This window comes from Schistocerca gregaria, chromosome 2, assembly GCF_023897955.1.
Source record: "Schistocerca gregaria isolate iqSchGreg1 chromosome 2, iqSchGreg1.2, whole genome shotgun sequence".
Classification (NCBI taxonomy): Eukaryota; Metazoa; Arthropoda; class Insecta; order Orthoptera; family Acrididae; genus Schistocerca; species Schistocerca gregaria.
The window spans coordinates 678,859,678-678,884,714 of record NC_064921.1 but is presented as its reverse complement, the minus strand read 5'-3'; the positions used below and the strand labels follow the sequence as shown (position 1 = coordinate 678,884,714).

Below are 25,037 nucleotides of genomic sequence, written 5' to 3'. Positions count from 1 at the left end.
AAAACTGATTTTTCCCATCCGATGTGATATGACCTTGCCGTGGTGGATGGACTTACGCAACCAACAGTATCACACCTGTACACCCATGCACACTGAGTAGTACAGTTTGTTTAACATCAAACATACACGTTAGGCATTGCTGTATGATTCATTTGTCATTTGTAGTCAACCACTATTAAATTATGATGCTTACAGCGCTATATATTGCTACATTTTGTAACTATTTGTAACTATTTATTTTTATGATGCCATATGTTTTCCCCCTCCTTCGATAATATTCTGTTGCAATTTGACTTCATTCTGACCAGTGGTGTTACTTCTACAGCAGTTTGAAAGTTTAACTTTTACCTGCATATTCTCCCCCCCCCCCCCCCCCCCCCCTCTCTCTCCTCCTAACAGCTCTCATGAATATAAACTATGGATACGTGAATGCAGACTTTCTCATCATATAGTACTCATGAAAAGTTCTGGGATTTGGGCATATACAGCCAAATGGAAGCTTTAAGTGTTGAGATAGTATGTGTTCCAATATTTACAGAGTTTGAACTGCTGAAAAACAGTGAAGCTCAAATAATACTAGGTACAGAATGCTGCGTGAAACTTGACATTGATAGCTGTGAGATTGTGGGGGAAATTTTATGTGTATATCGGAAGGATAGGGTAATGAGAAATGGAAGTGGTGTATTTGTTGCAGTAGACAAACTCAAATCCACTGAGACAGAAACTGAAGCTGCATGGGAGATTGTTTGGGCTAGACTCAGTATCTGGAATAGGCATAAAATGGTAACTGTATCATTCTATCAAACACCCAACTCATCTTCTGATGTAATTGAAAACTTTAGAGAAAATCTCAGTTCACTTATAAGTAAGTTCCCCCAACCACATTGTAATCATTGGTGAAGACACTCAACGATCAATTGAGAAAATAGGACATCCTTTGAAACAGCATTAAATGCCTTATCTTGGAAACTACCAAGAACAGATACCTTGAAACCCGCTCATGATGGAAATATGTTAGATATAATAGCAGCAAATACTGACATCTTTGAGGATGTCCACATAGAAACTGGTATCAATGACCATGACTCAATTGTGGCAACAATGATTACCAAAGTAAGGACAACTAAAACAATCACAAAGATATATACATTTAGTACATTAGATAAAAAAATCAGTACTGTGATATCTCAATAAGAAACTAACTTTCAGCACAAGGTAAGAGCATGAAGAGGAACGACGACTCAAGCTCAAAGGAACAGTTGACCATGCACTGGGTAGATATGTAACCAATAGAATAATTCATAACAGAAGAGGCCAAAGAAAGAGAGACTACTGCACACTAGATGTGAAACAAAGCATAGGACTATAGATAGAGAAATGTTGAATGAAACACATTTAACTGTCAGGAGAGCGATGTGTGAAGCCATCAATGACTACTGCAGTAGAATACTGTCAAATGATCTTTCACAAAACCCAAAGACATTCTGGTTATTTGTAAGTTAGTTTCTCACCGATAGCAAAGGAGACAGAAACTGAAATTGAGGGTAGGAAAGCAAAAGCTTAAATACTTAACTCCATTTTCAAATGCTAACTTACAAAGGAAAACTCTGGATAATCCCCCCAATTTAATCCTCATACTACTGAAAAGATGAGCGAAATGAGTATTAGTATCAGTGGTGTTGAGAAACAATTGAAACCATTAAAACTGAATACAGCTCCAGAGCCTATCAGATTCTACATTGAATTTGCAGTCAAGTTAGCCTCTCTTCTAACTATAATCCATCGTAGATCTCTAGAACAAAAACCATTCCCTGTAGTTGGAAGAAAGCACAGGTAACACCTGTCTACAAGAAGGGTAGCAGAAGTGATCCACAAAACTACCATCCAATATCCTTGGAACTGATTTTTTGCAGAATCTTAGAACGTATTCTGAGCTTTGAGATATCTCTCTACACTAAGCAGCATGGGTTCCAAATACACTGATGGTGTGAAACCTTACTCCACTATCTCACAACATACTGAAAGCTCTGGATCAAGGCAACCAGGTAGATGCAGTATTTCTTTATTTCTGAAAAGCATTTGAGTGAGTACCACACCTAAACTTATTGTCAAAAGTACGATCACTTAGGATATCAATGAAATTTGTGACTGGATTGAGAACTTTCTGGCAGGGAGGCCACAGCACATTATCTCGGATGGAGAGTTACCAAACGCAGAAGTAACTTTGGATGTGTCCCAGGGAAGCATTTTGGGACATTTGCTGTTCACCTTGTATATTAATGACCTTTCAGACAATATTAATAGTAAAATCAGGCTTTTGCAGATGATGTAGTTATCTAAAATAAAGTCCTACCTGAGAGCAGCTGCATAAATATTCAGTCAGATCTTGATAAGATTTCACGAGATGCAGAGATTGGCAACTTGCTCTAAATGTTCAGAAACGTCTACACAAAAGACGACAAAGTAAATATTCCAGAATACGAATCGAGAACAGCTGCCAATATGAGTAATGTAGAAGTAAATATCCTCGGAGTAGTGAAGCAACATAAATTACTTAATAAAAGCAAGTCTTCTAGTCCAGACTGTATACCAGTTTTGGCTCCTGTTGGAGTACGCTGATGCATTAGCTCCATACTTAACAATCATATACAACCATTTGCTCGATGAAAGATCTGTACCCAAAGACTGTAAAGTTGCACAGGTCACACCAATATTCAAGAAAGGTAGTAGGAGTAATCCAGTCTAATCTAAAAGCCGTAAATTCAACTAAATACCTAGGTATCACAATTACAAACAACTTAAATTGGAAGGAACACACAGAAAACATTGTAGGGAAGGCTAACCAAAGACTGCGTTTTATTGGCAGGACTTGTAGAAAATGTAACAGATCTACTAAGGAGACTGCCAACACTACCCTTGTCCGTCCTCTTTTAGAATACTGCTGCGTGGTGTGGGATTCTCACCAGATATGACTGACAGAGTACACAGAAAAAGTTCAAATAAGGGCAGCACATTTTGTATTATCACAAAATATTGGAGAGAGTGTCACATAAATGATACAAGATTTGGGCTGGCCATCATTAAAAGAAAGGCATTTTTCGTTGCGATGGAATCTTCTCACAAAATTCCAATAAGGGACTTTCTACTCCGAATGCTATAATATTTTGTTGACACCGACCTACATAGGGAGAAATGATCACCACGATAAAATAAGGGAAATCTGAGCTCATATGGGAAGATATAGGTGTTCATTCTTCCCACATGTTATATGAGATTGGAATAATAGAGAATAGTCAAGGTGGTTCAATGAACCCCCTGCCAGGCACTTAAATGTTACTTGCAAAGTATCCATGTAGATGTAGACTGAACACTTCACAAAAGAAAACAAAAATGTAGTAACCTATGACTGTAATATCAATGAGTCACAGCTGGTATCTGCCCCACTAAAGGTCCCGAGTTCGAGTCTCGGTCGGGCACACAGTTTTAATCTGCCAGGAAGTTTCATATCAGCGCACACTCCGCTGCAGAGTGAAAATCTCATTCTGATTTCATTTAATATTCCTTCTGTAAAGTTTGGAAGGTAGGAGACGGATACTGGCAGAAGTAAAGCTGTGAGTACCGGGCGTGAGTCGTGCTTCGGTAGCTCAGTTGGTAGAGCACTTGCCCGCGAAAGGCAAAGGTCCCGAGTTCGAGTCTCGGTCGGGCACACAGTTTTAATCTGCCAGGAAGTTTCATATCAGCGCACACTCCGCTGCAGAGTGAAAATCTCATTCTGGAAACATCCCCCAGGCTGTGGCTAAGCCATGTCTCCACAGTATCCTTTCCTTCAGGAGTGCTATTTCTGCATGTTTCGCAGAAGAGCTTCTGTAAAGTTTGGAAGGTAGGAGACGGATACTGGCAGAAGTAAAGCTGTGAGTATCGGGCGTGAGTCATGCTTCGGTAGCTCAGTTGGTAGAGCACCTGCCCGCGAAAGGTAAAGATCCCGAGTTCGAGTCTCGGTCGGGCACACAGTTTTAATCTGCCAGGAAGTTTCATTAAATGAAATGATCACATAGGCTCAATTGTGAGTAAAGCACATAGCACACTTCAGTTTATTTATAGAATACTGGGGAAGAGCAATCAGTCTACAAAGGAGATTGCTTACAAATCACTCATATCACCCATTCTAGAATAATATTGCTCAAGTGTGTGGGACCAGTACAAATATGACTAAAAGGGGTTATTGAAAAATATACGGAGAAGGCCAGTACAAATGGTCACAGGCTTGTCCGACCCGTCGGTGTCACAGAAATGCTGAAGAAACTGACCTGGCAGACTTCTGAAGATAGTAGTCTTTCTCGGGATAGTTTAGTCTAACTAGCAAAGTTTGAAGAGCCGGCTTTAAATGATGACTTTACGAATATACTGCAACCCCCTACTTATCACTCACACAGGGATCGTGAGGACAATATTAGAATAATTTCAGCACGCATAGAGGCATTTAAACAATCATTCTTACCACACTCCATGTGTGAAAGGAATGGGAAGAAATCCTAATAACTGGTGCAATGGGACCTACCATTCACTTCATGGTGGATTGTAGAGTACAGATGTAGATTATTTGTTAGTGATGTGCCACTTCCACCTAGCCTGAGGCAGCTGGAGCCACGGACAGTTTGTGGAGGTGCACCACTGGTATAAATACTGGGACATTTATAATATCTCGACCCTTTACCAGAAGATGATGAGTATCACATCTGCAGAAATGCTGCGGTATCTTAAGACTGCAAACCAGTTGGAAACCCGTGAGCTTTTCGTCATCAACAATGGAAGCTAACATAGTGGTACAGCTTCTCTGGTTCTGTGAACAGGTACTGTGCACTGCTGCTAGCAGTAGTAGTAGTAGTAGTAGTAGTAGTAGAAGTAGAAGTAGTAGTAGTAGTAGTAGTAGTAGTACAGCCTCCACAGAGGTCAATACATTTTCTGTATCCTGAAGAATTTACCTCTAGCAGCAGATTCCTGAACCTTTTATTATGATTATATGTAAGAGCATGGGGATCTGACGAAATTTATACAAGAGGGGACAGTATTATAATACTGCCATTTTTTGAAACATTTCTTTAATTGTGTAATGGTAGTGAAATTCCTGAATGTAACAATATAAAAAATAAGGGAACGGCAACCACTGATATATGGGAGACTGATGCGAGGCACACAGGCCCACATAACAGGAAACAGTATTCATTACCTTTTGAGCTCTGGCTCTTATTCTAGTAAAAGTACACAGAATCACACAGGTATCCAAACGCACAGTATCAGACTCGGCACCACTGATTACTGAGATCAGTTGCCTGGGCTGATGGATGGGAGGGGAGAGTAGGGAAGGACGCATGAGGCAAGGAGGACATAGTTGGGTAGTACGAGACAGCAGTGGGAAAGACAGATGACTCACTAGACAGCATGACAGACGGAGTTCTGAGAGGATAGAGAATATAAGAGATATGGAATAGGGAGACGAGGGAGAAGGATTAGCTGAGGTTTAGGGCAGGGGAATTGTGAGATTACAGGACATGCTGGAGAAATAATTCCCACCTGTATTCAGAGGATCTTGTCCTGGAAGGAAGTATCCAAAAGGCACATTTAGTGAAGCAGTGAAAGCCATTTGTGTTGTGGTGTGCTATCTGTTTGGCAACTGCATCACACTAAGTTTGCAATTGGCCACCATTTCTTGGTGACCATTTATGCAAGAAGACAGTTGCGACTTCTGAAATTTTCCCAGCATATTTCTTCTTCCAGTAATTTTCGGATCTGCATCCGGATACCACCAACATTCTGCCACGATATTTCAGCCCAGAGACACCCGGCCATCCTCACATGAGTAGACGAAGTACTGAAGAGACCTGATGCAGTCATGATATTTATAGCAAATTCCACACATGCGAACAGTACTGGCGGTTTACGGTACATGCGTTAGGAGGTGACGTGCGTGAGGCAGCCAAGCTGTGTGTGCTGCCCTCAGTGGTGAAGTAAGAACAAACTAATCGCTAAGTATCAACTGAGCATGTCTATTACATTGTGACAGTATCATTTTAATAATAGGATTCCAATTTTTATCAAGCTGAAAGCCGTTGTCACGATCCATTAAATTATCAGCAAGACATTATTTCCATGGATTCTTTAATTACAGAGTCCCAGAGGTGGGAAACTGGTGCTAAAATTTTGGTGTTGTATTCAATTGAATGTCCCATGGGAATGCAATGTTCTGCCACTGCTGATTTTAAAGGCTGCCGCAGATGGGTGTGTCTTTCGTGTTCTACACAGCGTTCGTGGACCGTTCGTGTCATCTGACCTATATATGCAGAGCTACACTCACAGGGAATTTTATAAACACCAGGCTTCCTCAATTGTAAATCGTCTTTAATGGATCCAATCCATGGAAATACGTCTTGCTGATAATTTAATGAATTGTAACAACAACTTTCAGCTTGATAAAAATTGAAATCCTATTATTAAAATGATGCGGTCACAACGTAATAAACATACTCAGTCAATACTAAGCAATTAGTTTGTTCTTACTGCACCACTGAGGGCAGCCCACACAACTTGGCTGTCTCGCGCATGTCACCACCTACCGCATGCGCCATAAACCGCCAGTATGATTCGCATGCGTGGAAATGTTGATGGGACCTGGCTGCGAACCTGAAAATTACTGGAAGAAGACAGTTGGTTATCTGTCATGCCAACATAGTCTACTGCAAAGTAACTGCAGCATAAATGATATATAACATGGCTGCTTTTACATCTGACCCTGCCTTTTATAGGGTAGGAAATGCCTGCAACAGGAATGTGGCACGAGGTGGTGGGTCAGTTGGTTGGTTGGTTGGGTGTGGAATTGAAGGGACCAGACTGCTAAGGTCATCAGTCCCTTGTTCCACAGTAAAATCACACGAAATAAAAACTGTCAGTCGTTAAAAACGGAGAACTGAGACAAGGGACGACACAATACAAGAAAGACAGACAAAGACCAGACAAACGGAACTAAAATCATACCGAGTGTGAAGGTGGTTGGCCGACCATGAAAATAAGGAAAAGCCAACCACCAAATGACATTAAAACCCACAGTTTAAAACCACAGGCCAAAGGCCCAAGTCAATACAGGAAATAAAAGGACATACACTCAAATCATACGATAAAAACCCCCTGCCCGAATAAAACTCAACACGAGGTCCGCCATAGCAACGTCATCACATAAAAGGGCAGGGAGGGTATCAGGCAGCGCAAACGTCTGCCTGAGTCCTGTTAAAAGCGGGCAGTCCACCAAAATGTGGACCACCGTCAGAGCTGCCCCGCAGCGACATAGCGGTGGGTCCTCCCGGCGCAACAAATGGCCGTGCGTCAGCCACGTGTGGCCAACGCGCAGCCGGCAGAGGACGACAGAGTCCTTCCGAGAGGCCCGCATGGAGGAGCGCCACACACCGGTCGTCTCCTTCACCGCCCGAAGTTTGTTGGGCGTGGGCAGGGTGCGCCACTCGTCACCCCAGGCACCAAGCACTTTCTGGCGCAAAAGCGACAGGAGATCACACTCCATAAGGCCGAGTTCCAGAGCCGGTGAACTCACTGCCTGTTTAGCCAGCGTGTCAACCCGCTCATTGCCCGGGATGCCGACATGACCTGGGGTCCAAACAAAGACCACGGAGCGGCCGCAACGGGCAAGAGCATGGAGCGACTCGTGGATGGCCATCACCAGACAGGAACGAGGAAAGCACTGGTCAAGAGCTCGTAAACCACTCAGGGAGTCACTACAGATGACAAAGGACTCACCTGAGCGGGAGCGGATATACTCTAGGGCGCGATAGATGGCAACCAACTCGGCAGTGTATACACTGTTCCCGGGTGCCAGCGACCGTTGCTCACAATGATCCTCTAGAGTAAGAGCGTAACCAGTGCGACCAGAGACCATCGAACCGTCGGTATAGGCCACGGCAGATCGGGGAAACACGGCAAGGAGAGAAACAAAGCGGCGGCGGAGGGCCGGAGGAGGGACCGAATCTTTCGGACCCTGTGCCAAATCCAGCCGAATGCATGGTCGGTGCACACACCAAGGGGGCAGACGGAGATTGGCCCGGAAAACAGGCGGGAGAGGAAAAAACTCAATCCCACACAGTAGAGCCCGGATGCGAACCGCGATCGTACACCCTGACCGGGGCCGCCTGTCTGGAAGATGGACGATCGAGTGCGGGAACAGGAGACGGTAGTTGGGATGCCCTGGCAAGCTACAAACGTGGGCAGCATAAGCGGCCAGAGGTCGGTCGCGCCGGATCCGCAATGGAGGAACACCAGCCTCCACAAGTAAGCTGTCAACAGGGCTTGTCCGAAATGCTCCTGTGGCGAGTCGGATCCCGCAGTGATGGATGGGATCCAGCAATTGCAACGCTGATGGCGATGCCGAACCATAAGCCACACACCCATAATCAAGGCGGGACTGGATCAGCGCTTGATACAGCCGGAGAAGGGTGGACCGATCGGCACCCCATCCGGTGTGGCTAAGGCAACGGAGAGCGTTTAAATGCCGCCAGCATGTTTGTTTAAGCTGCCTAATATGAGGCAGCCAAGTCAACCAGGCATCAAATACCAGTCCCAAGAACTGATGCGTCTCTACCACAGCAAGAGGTTCACCGTCAAGGTAAAGGCGTGGCTCAGGGTGAACCGTGCGACACCGGCAGAAATGCATAACGCGGGTCTTAGCGGCCGAAAACTGGAAGCTGTGCGCTACAGCCCATGACTGCGCCTTGCGGATAGCGCCCTGCAGCTGGCGCTCAGCAACTGCAATGCCAGCGGAGCTGTAGTAGAGGCAGAAGTCGTCTGCATACAATGAAGCTGCGACGGACGATCCCACCGCCTCAGCGAGCCCATTGATCGCAATTAAAAACAGGGAGACACTGAGGACAAACCCCTGTGGGACCCCGTTCTCCTGGACCCGGGAGGAACTATGAGACGCAGCAACTTGCACGCGGAAGGAACGAGACGACAGAAAATTCTGAATAAAAATCGGGAGCGGGCCCCTAAGACCCCACCCATGAAGTGTGGCCAGGATGTGATATCGCCAAGTCGTATCGTACGCCTTCCGCATGTCGAAGAAGACGGCAACCAGATGTTGACGGCGTGCAAAGGCTGTACGGACGGCAGACTCTAGGGAGACCAGATTATCGACGGCAGAGCGGCCTTTACGGAACCCACCCTGAGACGGAGCCAGAAGGCCTCGAGACTCGAGGAGCCAACTCAACCTCCGGCTCACCATACGTTCTAGCAACTTGCAAAGAACGTTGGTGAGGCTTTGGGGCGGTAGCTGTCCACCTCCAGCGGGTTCTTGCCAGGTTTCAACACGGGGAGGACGATGCTTTCTCGCCATTGAGACAGGAACACACCCTCAACCCAGATGCGGTTGAAAACATCTAGGAGGCGTCGCTGGCAATTCACAGAGAGGTGTTTCAGCATCTGGCTGTGGATGCGGTCTGGCCCAGGAGCCGTATCAGGGCAAGCAGATAGGGCACTCTGGAATTCCCAGTCGCTGAAAGGAGCATTGTACGACTCCGCGTGGCGCGTGTGAAAGGAAAGCCTCCAACTTTCCAACCGCTCTTTCCAGGAGCGGAAGGCCAGTGGGTAATTCGTAGATGCGGAGCACTGAGCAAAATGCGCTGCTAACCGGTCCGCAATCGTGTCGGAGTCAGTACACACCACTCCATTCAGCGAAAGCCCAGGGACAGAGACAGGCGGCCGATAGCCATGGAGTCGCCTAATCTTAGCCCAAACCTGCGATGCAGAGGTACGGACGCCAATGGTGGAAACATACCGTTCCCAGCACTCCTGCTTCCGTTGGCGAATAAGGCGTCGGGCACGGGCACGGAGCTGTTTAAAAACGATGAGGTTCTCCAAGGACGGGTGCCGCTTATGGCGTTGAAGAGCCCGCCGGCGATCTCTAATCGCCTCTGAGATCTCGGGCGCCCACCAAGGCACAGTCCTCCGCCGAGGGGACCCGGATGAACAGGGAATCGCAGATGCCGCCGCAGAAACGATGCCGGTGGTGACCGACTGAACCACAGCATCAATGGTGTCAGGGGAAGGAGGTGCGATAGTGGCGAGAGAGGAGAACAAGCCCCAATCAGCCTTATTCAGAGACCATCTGGAGGGGCGTTCAGAAGAGTGACGCTGTGGTAGTGACAGAAAGATGGGGAAATGGTCACTACCACATAAGTCGTCATGGACATTCCAGTGGATGGATGGTGAAAGTCTGGGGCTGCAGATAGAAAGGTCGATGGCCGAAAATGTGCCATGGACGACGCTGAAATGTGTCGGCTCACCCGTGTTTAAGAGACAGAGGTCAAGTTGCGAGAGAAGAGTCTCGACATCTCTACCCCGGCCAGTAATCACGGCGCTACCCCACAGGGGGTTATGGGCGTTAAAGTCGCCCAGTAACACAAAAGGAGGAGGCAGTTGTGCTATCAATGCAGCCAACACATGACGCGAGACATCACCATCTGGCGGAAGATACAAACTGCAGACAGTAATAGGCTGAGGCGTCCACATCCTTACAGCGACAGCCTCTAAAGGTGTGTGAAGAGGTACACATTCACTGTAGACAGAGTTAAGGATGTAGACGCAGACTCCACCAGATACCCTCTCATAAGCTGCCCGGTTCTTGTAATAACCCCGATACCCACGTAGGGCAGGGGTCCGCATTGCCGGAAACCAAGTTTCCTATAGGGCAATGCAGAGGAAAGGGTGAATGCTGATGAGTTGGCGAAGCTCAGCAAGGTGGTGGAAAAAAGCGCTGCAGTTCCACTGGAGTATCACTTTGTCCATGTCCGAAAAAGGCGTGAAGGGGCCGAGGAGGCAGATCACGCCACTGGGTCACCTGCTGCCACCGATGGAGGACCAGTACAATCTGCTTCCATGGTGTCTGTGGGTCCGGCGAGATCCAGGTCCTAAGCGGACGCCCGGATCTCCACCTTATCCTCGGACGCAGAGCCTGTAGGGAGCAGTGGGGTGGATGCCACCACGTGGTCCTTAGCCTTAGAGGTCTTCTTCTTCGTCTTGTCTCTCTGGTCCTTGGGTTTCATTGGCTGGGAGGGCTCCAGCGAGTCAGTCTCCGGGACGAAGGAGGAGCGGGAAGCCCTGCGACCAGCCGCTGGTCTGCTTTTCTTCCATTGGCTGACGTCACCCTTCCCAGAGGCGGAAACCTGGGAAGGAAGGGACCAAAGGGACCCTTTCCGTGCTATTCGAGCCGGGGAAGTTTGAGGCTTTCCCAACTTCAAAGTGGGGACTGATGTCCCCGATGGTTGGGGGGTTGCTGCTCCTGAGGCAGGTAGTGCAGGAGCAGCAGGGAGTGAAGTGCCCCCCACCATCAAGGGGGCAGATGTAGCATTCCGGCTCTGAGCGGTGGCAGTCTGAGGGAGAGCTAATGGGGCCATAACAGTAGTAGCCGCGGCGTAAGAGGCAGTCATTCGAACAGGATGGAGGCGTTCGAACTTCTTCCTGGCCTCAGTGTATGTCAGGCGGTCCAGGGTCTTATACTCCATGATTTTGCGCTCTTTCTGGAAGATCCTGCAGTCCGGCGAGCAAGGCGAGTGGTGCTCTCCGCAGTTTACACAGATGGGAGGCGGAGCACATGGAGTATTGGGATGTGATGGGCATCCACAATCTCGACATGAGAGGCTGGAAGTACAGCGGGAAGACATATGCCCGAACTTCCAGCACTTAAAGCACCGCATCGGGGGAGGGATATATGGCTTGACGTCACAACGATAGACCATCACCTTGACCTTCTCAGGTAAAGTATCACCCTCGAAGGCCAAGATGAAGGCACCGGTGGCAACCTGCTTATCCCTTGGACCACGATGTACGCACCGGACGAAGTGGACACCTCGCCGCTCTAAATTGGCGCGAAGCTCGTCATCGGACTGCAATAGAAGGTCCCGATGGAATATTATTCCCTGGACCATATTAAGACTCTTATGGGGCGTGATTGTAACCGGAACATCCCCCAGCTTTTTACAATCGAGTAACCGGCGGGACTGGGCGGAGGACGCTGATTTGACCAAAACCGAGCCCGAGCGCATTTTGGACAAGCCCTCCACCTCCCCGAACTTGTTCTCTAAGTGCTCGACGAAGAACTGAGGCTTCATGGACGTAAAGGATTCACCATCAGCTCTCGTACACACCAGGTAGAGGGGCGAGTATGATTCGCTGGCATCCTTAGTCTTTCGTTCCTCCCATGGTGTAGCCAGGGAGGGGAACGATTTGGGGTCATATGTAGTTGCGTTGTATTGAGCCCTGGAACGCTTAGAGACTGCTGGCGGCTGGCCGCCAGCAAGAGATGATGTACCACGCTTCATTGCGGGTCATCCGCCCTGATGCCACCTACTCCGACCAAGGGCCCTCCCCACGGGCGCCACCCAGCCTCAGCAACGACCACCTGGCAGGATGGCCATTGCCGGGAGTCCCAATGCCCCAAGGAGATAGGCATCTACTCCTTGGCATACGTGGGGAGTTAACAGCGCTGGCATCAGCAGAGCGATCCCTGTGTAGTCAGGGGGCTACAACCAACAGGGTACATGGCGGCCCCACCACAACGGACTGGCTACCGTGCTGGATTTCAGGTGATGTAGTCCAATATCGTCATTGGCGCATAAAGCGACACAGCATAGCAGACTGCAATAAACTGCACCCAAGAACAAATCCACGCCCAAGAGATGGTAGGTGAGCGGGACTGCTAAGCGATGACGACAAACCTGGCTAGAGATGGTAATGCATGATGGACACATCGCTCCTTGTAAGGCGCCCTTCCCCAATCGGCTCGCTCTTCGGAAAATTTAGAAGGATGGAGGTCAAACCCGTTAGGGGACCATCTCACAAGGCCAAAACGTTTGAGACTCCTTTTAGTCGCCTCTTACGACAGGCAGGAATACCGTGGGCCTATTCTTACCCCCGAACCCACAGGGGGCGGTGGGTCAGTGTATGGGACAAGTCTTGCACCTGGGTCATCCACAAGGCAATGACACAGGTAGTGCAAGATTGATGGCAGGAATAGGAATAAGGATATTCTATAGGTTGTGTGTACAGCAAATCACTACTTTGGGAGATGAGTGCATCATGAGGGGTAGTCGAAATACTAGTGAAGGATGCGGCTGAATTTTCCGAGGCCCTGATACTGAGAGAATAGATGAGTGCTGTTCAGAGCCTGGTTAATAAATTACTGGTGTTGGAGGAGATGACATGGAAGATCTGTTTACGGATCAGCTGGATAGTACATTGCCTGTCAACAAAGAGTCTGGTGGTTATCAGTAAATTTCGATAACTCCTGCTATCCAGTGCTATATGCAGCACAGGCTATTAGTAAAAGACTTTTTTACATGGAATAGGGACAGCTGTCAAAGTGAAAGGTACTGCTGGTGGTTGGTGCACTTAATATGAACAGACGTGTTTACGGAACCAAATGAGAGCTGGAAATCAACACGTACGAAGATGGCTCATTATGTTGAGAAGATTCAGGTGAAGCTGATTTTGGAGTAGGTTTCAAGGTTGTGGAGAAAGGAACAAAGGTTATCCTTGCCTTGAGCCCAGATCATAAAAATATCATAAATGAATCTAATGTTTAGGCCTATAGATTTGAAATAAATTTGTGTCGCAATGTGGTTAGCTAGAATTACAAAAAAGGTGATGGGTTTGGTATCAGGAGGATGCCAAGGAATACACATAGTATGTTGGTATACAAGGACATCACATTCACAGTGACCAACACAGTCTGTGGTAATGGGACAAGAATTGTGGGAAGGTGGTAAAGGAAGTGAATGGTTTCCTGGATGCAGGATGGGAGGTTACAACCAACAGTTTGGAGGTGTTGGTCAACAAAGGCAGTAATCATCAACAATGATACAACTATTAGGGAGACATGTGGGATTGGGTTCGTGGAGTATGTAAGGGGTAGGACCGCGGGAGTTGCTGGTGTGGGGAAGGAGACAGATTCAGGTGTCAAGTTTTGGGATGGACCTATGGCCTTGAGAAGCTGCTGGAAGTCATGTTCGGCTTCTGGGATGGAGTCATAGCCCTAAGATTTATGTGCAGAAGGTAAGTTGGTGAAGATGCTAAGCCACATAATCACTGCAGTTTATGAGCACAGTGGTTGAGCCTTCGTTCACGGCAGGTATGATAGGATTTGATGGTCTGGATCATTTTCATGTTACAGATGATTGCGTGTTCCATAGAAGTGATGTTTGACTCACTGAGGTGGGATTTGGGAAAATAAGATGAGGCCAGGTTAGAAGTGAGGAATTCTTGAATGACAACCAGGGGATGATTGCGTGGGAGGGAAAGATCATCATAGTTGGAGGGAGGTTAAAACTGTTCTAAAACAATGTTCCATGTGGAGTTTTGTTTGATTGTTATCAGTGAGCTGCACGGCAAAGAAATGTTTCAACTACGGAGAACGAGTAAAGGTGAGCAGGTCCTTTACAAGTCCACTATGGTTCAACTTATGTTTTGGGCTAGAGGTGATGCCTATAAACAGTACTGGGACTTTTGTGTGTCTTTCCTGCTTCTCCTCACATTATCGCACTACACTGCCCGTGTCTTGCGTGCCCTTCTCTGAACCCTCCACACATATCAGCCTAAGCATCTGCTCTCAATAATTGATAGGCCCCACTCAATAATAAAATGTCACTGAGGATGCGGTTGTGTGCGTTTTGGTGACTGTGGGTGTCTGTTCTTCCTACTAAAAAAAAGAGCCAGAGCTCAAAAGCTAGTGAACACATACCACATATCAGTTGGATAATGGCGGGCAGCTTCCTTCTCCTTACTTTACTTTAAAAAAGTAAAAATTTGTGCATGAGAAGGACACTAAACGTATGTCCTAAACAGCAATTACAGTAATATACTCAGTATAATGATTAATGGAAACCAGTTCATCTGTAATGTTATACGTCTACTGTGTTACAACTGCTTTCATGTGTTTAACATCATCAGGTTGCCAAACTGTGTTTAAGTCTTGACGTGAATGATCTGGTTATCATATGTAATGTCAAAGACCAGTTCCAAAAACACTGATTATAATCTGTCAACCACCTGGTAGAAGTATGCACTCTGCACACAGTTTATGAATAAATGTGAGATAATACAGAAGAGAGAGTTTCTGTTAATCACTAACATTAGTGTCAGCTGTGGTGCTGCACATGATTAAGATTATTCTCTATATATTTCTGAAGGTAAATTACATTGATTATACTAGTAGCATACAAAAAAATGCAACTTGTTAGATAATTAACACAATTACATACACCACTTGTTTTGATTAATCTGCAACTACATCATCATATGATTAAAACACGAGTATCCAGCAAGTTAGGAAATAGAACCAGAACATATTTCTATTCATATACCAATTATGTTAGGCTCACACAAAATACTAAAATCTGGAAACAGGAAAAGAAGAGTCACAACTTCATAAAAAATGTTTCCTAGATATCAACAAAAAAATAACCAGCAAAAAATGCCACTGATTAACAGTCTTCAAAGTGGAGAAACAAGGAATAAAATTCGAAAAAATCGCTTATATGAATTGAATTATACAGCATCTGCTTAGAAAACTTGTATTTGTATCATATTCTGGGTTTACTGCATTATTTTCATACCTTTAATTTTTTAAATTGTGACCTGCACAATTCAAAGTTAAACAAAATGTGTTTTGAAAGCTTTGTTTTGAGATTATTTGTGTAAAACTTGATCCAGACCCAACATTCAACAGGATGAAAGTGGAAAACCACCCTTAAAAAACACTGACAGACCTGACTAAATATTCTTCTACTCAATTGAGACATTCTTGTCTCCCAATTTGTCACATTACTGTGTAACCTTGCCAAATGGGTTGCAGTAGTCTTAACTTTTATGACTGCTTATTCCACTATGTAGAATTTTTAGAAGGTACAAACTCCGAGAAGGAACATTTTTTTTATCTTGAAATTTCACTCTCTCTTCTTTCTTAGACTAGAAAAAATTTTGTCTTTCGGACTTTTTCATTTGGATCTACACATGAAGCACACTTGAGCACATCTACAATATAAAATGACAATGTTCTGCAGTCTACTAAATTTGCTTTACTGTGTAAAACTGAATACTGTTTCATCAAAGCATCATTGCACGTATCTGTGGATGGGCAAAACTCACAAATTTACGTTTTACTGCAGGAAGAGGGAGAGTGTCCTTGGAGGAATTACGGACAGGTAATGCCAAGGTATGTTACAGCAATGTTCATACTGTATAGTGAGGGACAAGAAAACATCCCTTGTAATTTGCTACAGTACTTAGCATCAAGATCTCTTACCAATCCCTTGCTGCAACTTGGAAAAAGACTGTGTAATTAAGTGACAAGGGAAAGATTGTGGAATTTTTCAACCATAATTTAAAGGTTCACAACTGTCTTCACAACAACGCAGCACCAAAACTGATGTTGCGACAAGGCAACAGCACCATTTCTCACGCACAGCCTTACAGACACAAAATGCTAAGTTATATAATGATTGCTAAAGTCACAGCATTCCCCCCCCCCCCCCCCATCACACTTAGCAATTCTAAATCTGTGGTTAATAGAATCTTAGACAATCACTGAGTAAAGATAAACAAGGAGTATGCAACAATTTAAAAGTGTGGAACCCTGGCTCCTGGAGGAAGTAAGTGATCACTGTTGCCACTCCCTTTCAGACACCTACGGACATGAGTGTGTTGTTATTGAGGGAGGGGGGGGCGTGGTTGACATACAATTACAAAGCAAATATATCACGCACGACTTTAAATGAATGGAAGACACAAATATAATTTTGTGTGGGCTTCGCTCTCTTTTCTGGATTTGATATGTTATGTAGTAGTCTGTTGCAATCTTCAGCCCAAAGACTGATCTGATGTATCTGTCCACATCAGTCTATCCTGGAAAAGCCTCTTCATCTATACGTGACGACTGCAGCTACATCCGTTTGAACTTGCTTGCTGTATTCTTGCCTAGTAGTCTCACTACAGGTTTTTACCCTTCGCACTCCCTCCAGTTACCAAACTGAGTATTCCTTAACGTGTCAAGAAGTGCACCATCAACGAATCCGATCTTCAGTATACTTCTATTTCACCCCAACTCAAAAGAAGCTTCTCTTCTTGCACTGATCGCTTCTCATCCACAATTCACCTCCATGTAAGGCTACATTCGAAGCAAATTCAGAAAAAAAAGACTCTTCAATTTATACTCTTAGGTACTTTGGTGCAGAAACATTTAACAAACTAACATCTAACACAATGCAAGAATCTGGGAATCCCTCCGAAGTCAAAATTAAGAACATCCCGCATATAACCTGAAATTTCCTGTTTGCTAAAGAACTAGCAGTCTAGCAGTAAACCTGCATTGACAGTGGTAGTGTACTGTACTCAAACCTCTGGTTGTAGACAAAGTTAACTATTCTTTGAAAAATAAAATAAGTTAACCATTACCCACTTCTCTCACACGAATGCATGTAAGAAAGAAAAGAGGAGTATGCTTCCTACACAGTACACAACTACACTTTCATTCTAATGCATGAAAAAAAAAAAAACTGCTTTAAAAAACAGGGTACGCCGAATATGGTAGTAGACTACCTGCTCCTTTCAAAACCCTCCGTACTAAAAGATAAACACTAACCAACTAACTCGTTAGCCGTTAAACTATTTGGATTGGCCTTCGTCAAATAAATGGTGCAGTGAGTGCACTAAAAACATAGTCATAGGTACTAATACTACAACTGCCAAAGTTTCTATTGCGAAAGCTGCGCGCTCGACATTTTTCTACCTATCACTGGCATTTGTAATCACTTCATAAAATATAAATAAATCCTGCCAATGCGGCAATTTCTATCAGCGATAAAGTTTGTTGCACAATAGTTTTGTAAAATATTTTTAAAAGCTTATTTCTTTGAAATGTCGCGTTTTATTGTAAAATGTAAATGTCAAGATTTCGTGCAATAATAAGCAAGAACTCATCTCAATTAACTGAAAATTTTACTTAGAACGCGGTAAATCGTATCGCCGATCTTGCTAACAATGATTTGGGGTCTAGGAACTTTTCAATTGGAGCCAATAAGCGTTTTAAACGTGGAGGTGGTTTTAAAGATCCAGCAACTTACGCGGTGGAACTTGTTGCTTTAGTTAGCTAATTTCTCATTAACTTCCTTCCTTATTTCACTAACGAACCTCTCGAGTTTTTGTTGAATTTATGATGCGTTTGTCAGAATTCGTACGTCATGATTTGATCTCGTAATATTGCGAATTTTTGAATCTGCCGTATTTCATGATGATGAATGAACAGTAAATGCCAGCAACACATTCAATGAAACTATTTCTCATTAAATAATTAAATGTATAAAAAACAAAAACACCAACTGATTTTCGATGGAACAAAAAAGTTTCCACAGGCGGCGATACGAACTTTATTTGGTTGCACTACAAGGCGCTGACGCGCAAGTGCCGGCATGCCGGGTGAAGATGTTATTTACAGCGATAAAATAAATGGAAATATCATTTGTGTTTATTACTGCACTGTTTGCTGTGAAAGAAAATGAACAGTGTCAAACAAGGAGAAGTTTTTGTAACGTGTCATCCCTATCTGCAGGAGATTAGTTATGGCTGCAGTGAACGCCTTCGTAATCTTATGCTTAGCCACATTTATGATTTTCTGCATCGGCATTCGTAACTTTTTAGTAGATTTTGAAGAAAATGGCTGTGAAATGACATATATGTTCGAGTATCCTCAATATGTCGTAAGTACTAATTTAAATACATGGAAAAAATGCAAGGTTATGTTTACTCCGAGGTACCCAATTATTTTATGTGCTACCGCCTTTCCGAAGAAGCAGCAAACTTAAGCTTGAACTCTAGGATTCGTAAAAAAAAGCTACATCCTAAATTAAGATATAAAATTCTAGGCAAGCGAGTGGCGTTTTAGAAAGTTATCTGATGTAATTCTTTTATTACTCAACTTCTGTTTGATAGGCATCTACAGGTTTCGTCAGTGTTGCTTCTACCTCGGACAAAATTTAAATTAAGATTTCTCGTTTCAGAGGTAGTTTTTCAGGACAACAGTTTATTGTCCACGCATACAGATTTTTGGTATCCTAGATTACTTTGCTTACAGGACAGAACAACACTTTAACACTGAAAACATTTTGTCCCAGTTGTTTCTCTTCATGGTTTTGATACACTATTTTATGCAGATGAATCTAGCTTTCCAGTCTCCATTTTTCAGACAGAAGCTTCTTCTTTGTTACCTTCAGTGGAATATATCTTCTTTGTTTCAGTTCCAATAGCTTGATTCGTCTCGCCAGTTTTTGGAATGGGGGACTGATGACTTTAACTGTTTAGTCCCCCTTAAACATCCCAACAACCACCACCATCCAATAGCTTGAATGGCCTCCTCCTTTTGGAATATTTCTGCCTGCCTGGATGTTTTTTTGTGACCACAGAATATATGCATTAACAGCTGTGATGTCCATTTCCCTAAATATTTGGTACAGCCAATGATTTGCTTTACATACATGCTTCGTATCACCGTATATACTCCTTTAGACTCATTATAGTGAGAAATTAATAGTACTGTTTTCATTTCATTCCGCAGAGTCATCATGGTGTTGGTTCAAAACAGAAAAAGAAACTTGTTTTTCTTTGGAACGTTTTCTCTTGTGTTGCATTAGACCAAAACTCTTGTGGTATTTCTCTTTTATTTGCTCCAAGAGTTCCTACTAATGCTAAGTCGTGATCCAACACTATTTCAGATAGTGGTATGTGAGTAAATAAGTATCTTCCGAACTGAAAATATGGTTTAGCCATATATGGCACAACACATTGCCCTTGATTTACTTCTCTCTGGTTGTCCTTCATGCATATACATAATTACAAATTTCATACATTTCGATTTTTAGCATTTGCAATACCCAAATTTTTATTTCTGGTTTCAATGTCATATATACTCAAAATGGCAGCTTCATAGAAAGTTGCCAGTTTTAATCAAGAGTGAGATACTCGATAGGCTTATGTATGCATTCACAAAAAAATCAAAAACCTCTCTTATTACCCCAAGCTTGTCATTTATATTTGCAATTCTAATGTTGTAAGTTCTTATGTCATCAAACTTAAAAAACAGTTGATAGTTGTTGAAAACTTCTGCTTGACTTAACAGCCGTGAAACATGGATTTCAAGAAGATGGGTGGCTAGTCCATAGCTCAGAAACACCAGTGCGATTTCTACGTCTTTCCTGCCAGTAGTATGGAAATAAATTCCAGCAACTCCTGATTCGTCTTGTGCTATTCTTTTGATTGTTCTTGGTGCAATTATTTGTGTAGGCCTTTATGAAATATGTCTTGACTTTTTCATCAATTGACATACATGTACTGTCGAGCATGTTTTCAGGAAGAAAGAGTGCACATACATTTGTAATTGAATCTATAGTTTTATTGCCATGTATAAGTTCAGGCTTTTGTCAAACAATATTTTGAACTGGCCTCTTTGTTGACGGAAGAGTGTAGTATGTCATGTTAGACCACTTCTAGATTTGAACACAGTCTACCTGAAAGAGTTGGATCTTCTTCCTTGGTGTCATCTTCTGCTAAATTTTCTTACACTGATAGATCTGTTATTTGATGCATTTCACTCATTTCTGTGACATCGTCAACTTCTTCAATAACTTCAACATTATTGTTTTCATCTTCATCGTATCACAAATTGTACATGTTGCAATCTTAGTTACAAAGATCATCTGGATTATCAGTATTTCTAATTAAAACTAGAGGTATGTGATGCTGTAAATATGATTCCCAATTACCAAATCGTGAATACGCCCGAACTAAAAATTTATCACCATAATGTGCAATACCTGCTTAATAAGATCGATGAAATTAATGTTCTATTAACACATGAACTTAATGGTATCTCACTGTTATGCATTTCTGAGCACTGGCTTAACCCAGAATTAATCCAGAATACGAAATAAACAGATTTGTCTTGGCTGCTTACTATTGCAGGAAAAACAGCAAGCAGGGTGGGGTAGCAATTTACACAAAGGATAATGTACATTTTATTACACTACCTGACTTAACTAGGGCAAATGCCGAAAAGGATTGTGAAATTGCTACAGTTTACCGATCACCATCCGGGAATTTTGAACTTTTCTTAAACAAAATGGAGTCATTGCTAAATAAAGTAAATAAAATGGATTGTGAATTGATAATCTGTGGTGACTTCAATATTGACTTCCTCATGAATAGTGGAAATAGGGAGACCATTTTGAACCTTGCAACGTCCTACAATTTAAAGGCTGAAGTAAAATCAGCTACCCGAGTATCAGAAACTTGCCAAACAGTTCTTGATCAGTTTCTAGTCAAGAAGAGTTTACACAACACCTCACAAAAAATTTTCAATGCAGGTTTTAGTGATCATCTTGCTCAAATATTAAGCATAAAAGTACAAGACAGTATTATTAATAACATGTCTTTCAGAACAGCATATCGAAGTTATAATCAGCATCTTTTGAACTACTTCAACAACTTATTACAGAAAGAAAAATGGCTAGGAGTGTACAAAATGAACGATATAAATGAAAAATTCAACACTTTCATTGACACATTAACCCGTTTCTTTGAACTTGCATTACCACTGAAAACATTAACCATACGGGGAAACTCTAGAACAAACAGCTGGACCACAAAGGGAATAAGGGTTTCAAGCCAGAAGAAAAGACTACTTCATGCAATATGTAACTTAAAATACTCCAATATATTAAGAAAAGTAATAAAAGCAGCAAAAATAATGCATAATTATGAAATCGTTTATAATTCAGCTAATAAATCAAAAGCTATGTGGAGTGTCATAAAAAAAAAAAGAATGTGGAGAATACAGGCAACCTTGCAAAAATATAACACTATCACATAAAAATAAAAAAGTAACAGACCCCTTAGAAGTAGCCAAGACAACTTTTTCACACGTGCTGCTGAAAATATGTTACAATCAAACTTTAAGAGCACCCAGGCAAATGAATATAAAATAAGTGCATGAAGAGGATCAATGTACATCAGTTCTGTTTCACAAGATGAAGTAGCTAAAGCAATAAAAGGACTAAAAAATTCCAAATAGGCAGGTATTGATGGTATACCTGCAACAATGTTAAAGAAGAGCGCATCAAACCTAATTGAAGTACTCACACATTTATGCGACTGCTCACTTCAGACAGGCACTTTCCCTGATGTGTTGAAAACATCAAAAGATATTCCTGTTTATAAAAAAGGGATAAAGACAATGTAAATAACTACAGACCCATCACAATTTCCTCCTGCATCTCTAAAGTACTGGAAAAAGTTATGTACGAGAAACTTACGAAATTTATAAATAAAAACAGCATCCTATGTAATGAACAACATGGATTCAGAAATAAGATGTCAACGACAACTGCTGTCTATGAGTGCGTCAATTCCATCCTAAACCTGATGGACAAAAAACAGGAAACAATAGGAGTCTTTACTGACTTGTCAAAAGCTTTTGACATGGTGGACCATAAAATTCTGCTATCAAAGCTAGAAAGATATGGTATTTGAGGTCTGTCCAACAAGTGGATCAGTTCCTTCCTGACTAATCGTATGCAGGCAGTGTGCGTCAAGTTCACAAATATTGAACTAAAATCACTTATCTGACTATAAACAAATAAAATGTGGTATACCCCAAGGATCAGTATTGGGGGCCCCCTTCTGTTTCTTCTGTACATAAATGATCTAAGCTTAAATATTGATGCACACAAAACTATCATATTTGCAGATGACACCACGATTCTACTAAAAGGAGACGACGACGAACAGTTACAGCAAACAGTAAACACGGTCACGAAACAACTTAGCAGCTGGGCACAGAGTAATCAGCTTGTAATAAATAGTAAGAAAAGTGTTGCTCTAAAATTCCACAATGTTCGTAACAAGGGCATGTTTATCCCATCAGTCTCTATCAATGATGAACTAGTTGGTAACAGTACTGAAACCAAATTCTTAGGACTTTGGCTGCAGAGTAACATCAGATGGAATAAGCATATTTAATATCTCAATGCAGAACTGAGTAAAACATATTACCTTCTTTGTTCATTAAAATCATGCTGTAGTGAGAAAACAGTATTAAATGCATATCATGCGTACTTTCATTCTCGTCGTAGATATGGGGTCACTTTCTGGGGAAACTCTAAAACAGCTAATAGCTCTTTTAAACTACAAAAAAGGGCCATTATAATCTTGTTTGGGTGAAGTCTAGAGACTCTTGTAAACTCCTGTTTAAGAAATCTGGTATTCCTCCATTACCATGTGTATACATTATGGAAACCCTTTTGTTCTTTAAATTAAATGTAATAGGCAAAGACCGGAGACTGCAAAAAATTGTGATATACATGAGCACTTTACCAGACAAAACAGAGACTTACATATGACTCAAATCAGCACAGCACTGTGCCAAAAAGGTAATTTTCACATGGGAGTTAAGCTTTACAATAAACTTCCTGAAAACATAAAAGCTATCACTGAGGTCAATACATTTGGAAAATCTCTAAAGTCATATTTACAGCATCACTGCTTTTACTCCATTGAAGAATATTTAAATTTATGAAATGTGTTATATAAATACTTACATGTAAAGTGTATTATTGTAAGCTTAAATATGTATGCCTTGAAATGACTTTCAGCCTGTATATTTATAACTTGACTTGTCCAATGTCTTACGCATAAGCTGCTATGTAGACAACAGGACCAATAAAATACAATCTACAGTCCTTTAAAATTCCTTGCACACTGTAACCTTCTGCTCAGAAATACATGCTAAGACTGCCACAAATGAAAATAACAAGAGAGACCCATTATAAATTCATTGTTGGTATTCTTTTCCTATCTCAACAATGAAAATCATAGTACTAAGTGACACTAATATTGATGACAGTATAATTTTATTGGTTCTGCATGGAGTAACAAGGCTATAAATGAAATTCCATTAGCTACAAATCTCATAGCAGACAGCCTGTGTGCTGTAATAAATCAATTTTGTATTCATGTTCTCTATATGACTTATAATCAGCCATCTATAGGGAAATTATGGATTAATATGGATCCAAAGCAATGTATAATGTCTAAACAAAATGAGAAAGTTTGTCCTTGGCAACTCCTTCTACCCTGCTGAAGAATTTCTATTTCTGTAATGTTTAAAATGTGCTGGATAGTACTTACTAACTACAACATCTGTGTATCTTCTTTTTGAAAAAGAGTTGGGGATGTTGAGAATGTAACCATTTGTACAAATTAATTTGTGATATGAATGTAAAATGACTTATTCCACATAATTAAAATATGTCGTGGAAAATGATTCATGGGACATAAAACTAACTAGGCTAACTAATATTACATACAAGCTAACAAGAAATCCACTTGGACACCAAAAGGGTGGTTTTGGGGCTACATAATTCACGACCAACACAATACACCAATTTTCATAACTTTCAGATGGAAGTTGACTTCTTTGCTGATGGATGGATAGTAAGTATAGTTGTCAATGTTAAGACAGTTGCTTCTGCCTGCTGTTTTATAACTATACTCTTCACCTCCCTAAATGCTCACCTTCATGATGAGATCACAGAACACAATGAGTGAGTGAGTGAAATGAAAGGAATTCATTAATGAATGAAGTAGCACAAAACATATGTGGAGTAATATGGATAAAATACGTTGAGAAGACCATATTATCTAAGGCTAAAATGAATGTGTAAAGTTACAGAGTAGATGATCAAAATGAAGTGATCGTACTTAAGATCAACAATGGAAAATCTGAAAAAAACACGCATAACTAGATTTGCATTAAACATCCACAATATCGTTAAAGCAAGTGCTATATTTTTTCCATGCATTTATAAGTCACTTAGATAGTTAAAACACAGCTTTACCTCGAAGTTTCAAAACTTTTTGCTTGCTGTTTTGAATACAATATGTTG

At 42.4% G+C, this 25,037-nt stretch overlaps 2 protein-coding genes across 8 annotated transcripts in view; one reads left to right on the top strand and one right to left on the bottom strand.

The window, feature by feature from the left end:
- LOC126334749 (glutamyl-tRNA(Gln) amidotransferase subunit C, mitochondrial) overlaps nt 1–17,890 on the bottom strand; it is a 32,013-nt gene extending 14,123 nt beyond the window's left edge. Inside the window, exon 1 of one of the 6 annotated variants that reach the window (XM_049997317.1) lies at nt 17,687–17,890. The gene's annotated coding sequence lies outside the window, so the exon portion shown is untranslated. The other 5 variants (XM_049997310.1, XM_049997314.1, XM_049997313.1 and 2 more) reach the window with 5 other exon arrangements.
- Nucleotides 17,891–17,959: 69 nt separating this feature from the next.
- The window catches only part of LOC126334746 (GPI inositol-deacylase-like), a 158,286-nt gene continuing 151,208 nt past the window's right edge, over nt 17,960–25,037 (top strand). The window contains exon 1 of one of the 2 annotated variants that reach the window (XM_049997307.1): nt 17,960–18,800. In XM_049997307.1, coding sequence (XP_049853264.1) covers nt 18,663–18,800 — 138 coding nt within the window. In that variant the 5' untranslated portion in view covers nt 17,960–18,662. The remainder of the gene's footprint in view (nt 18,801–25,037) is intronic. The other variant, XM_049997308.1, reaches the window with a different exon arrangement.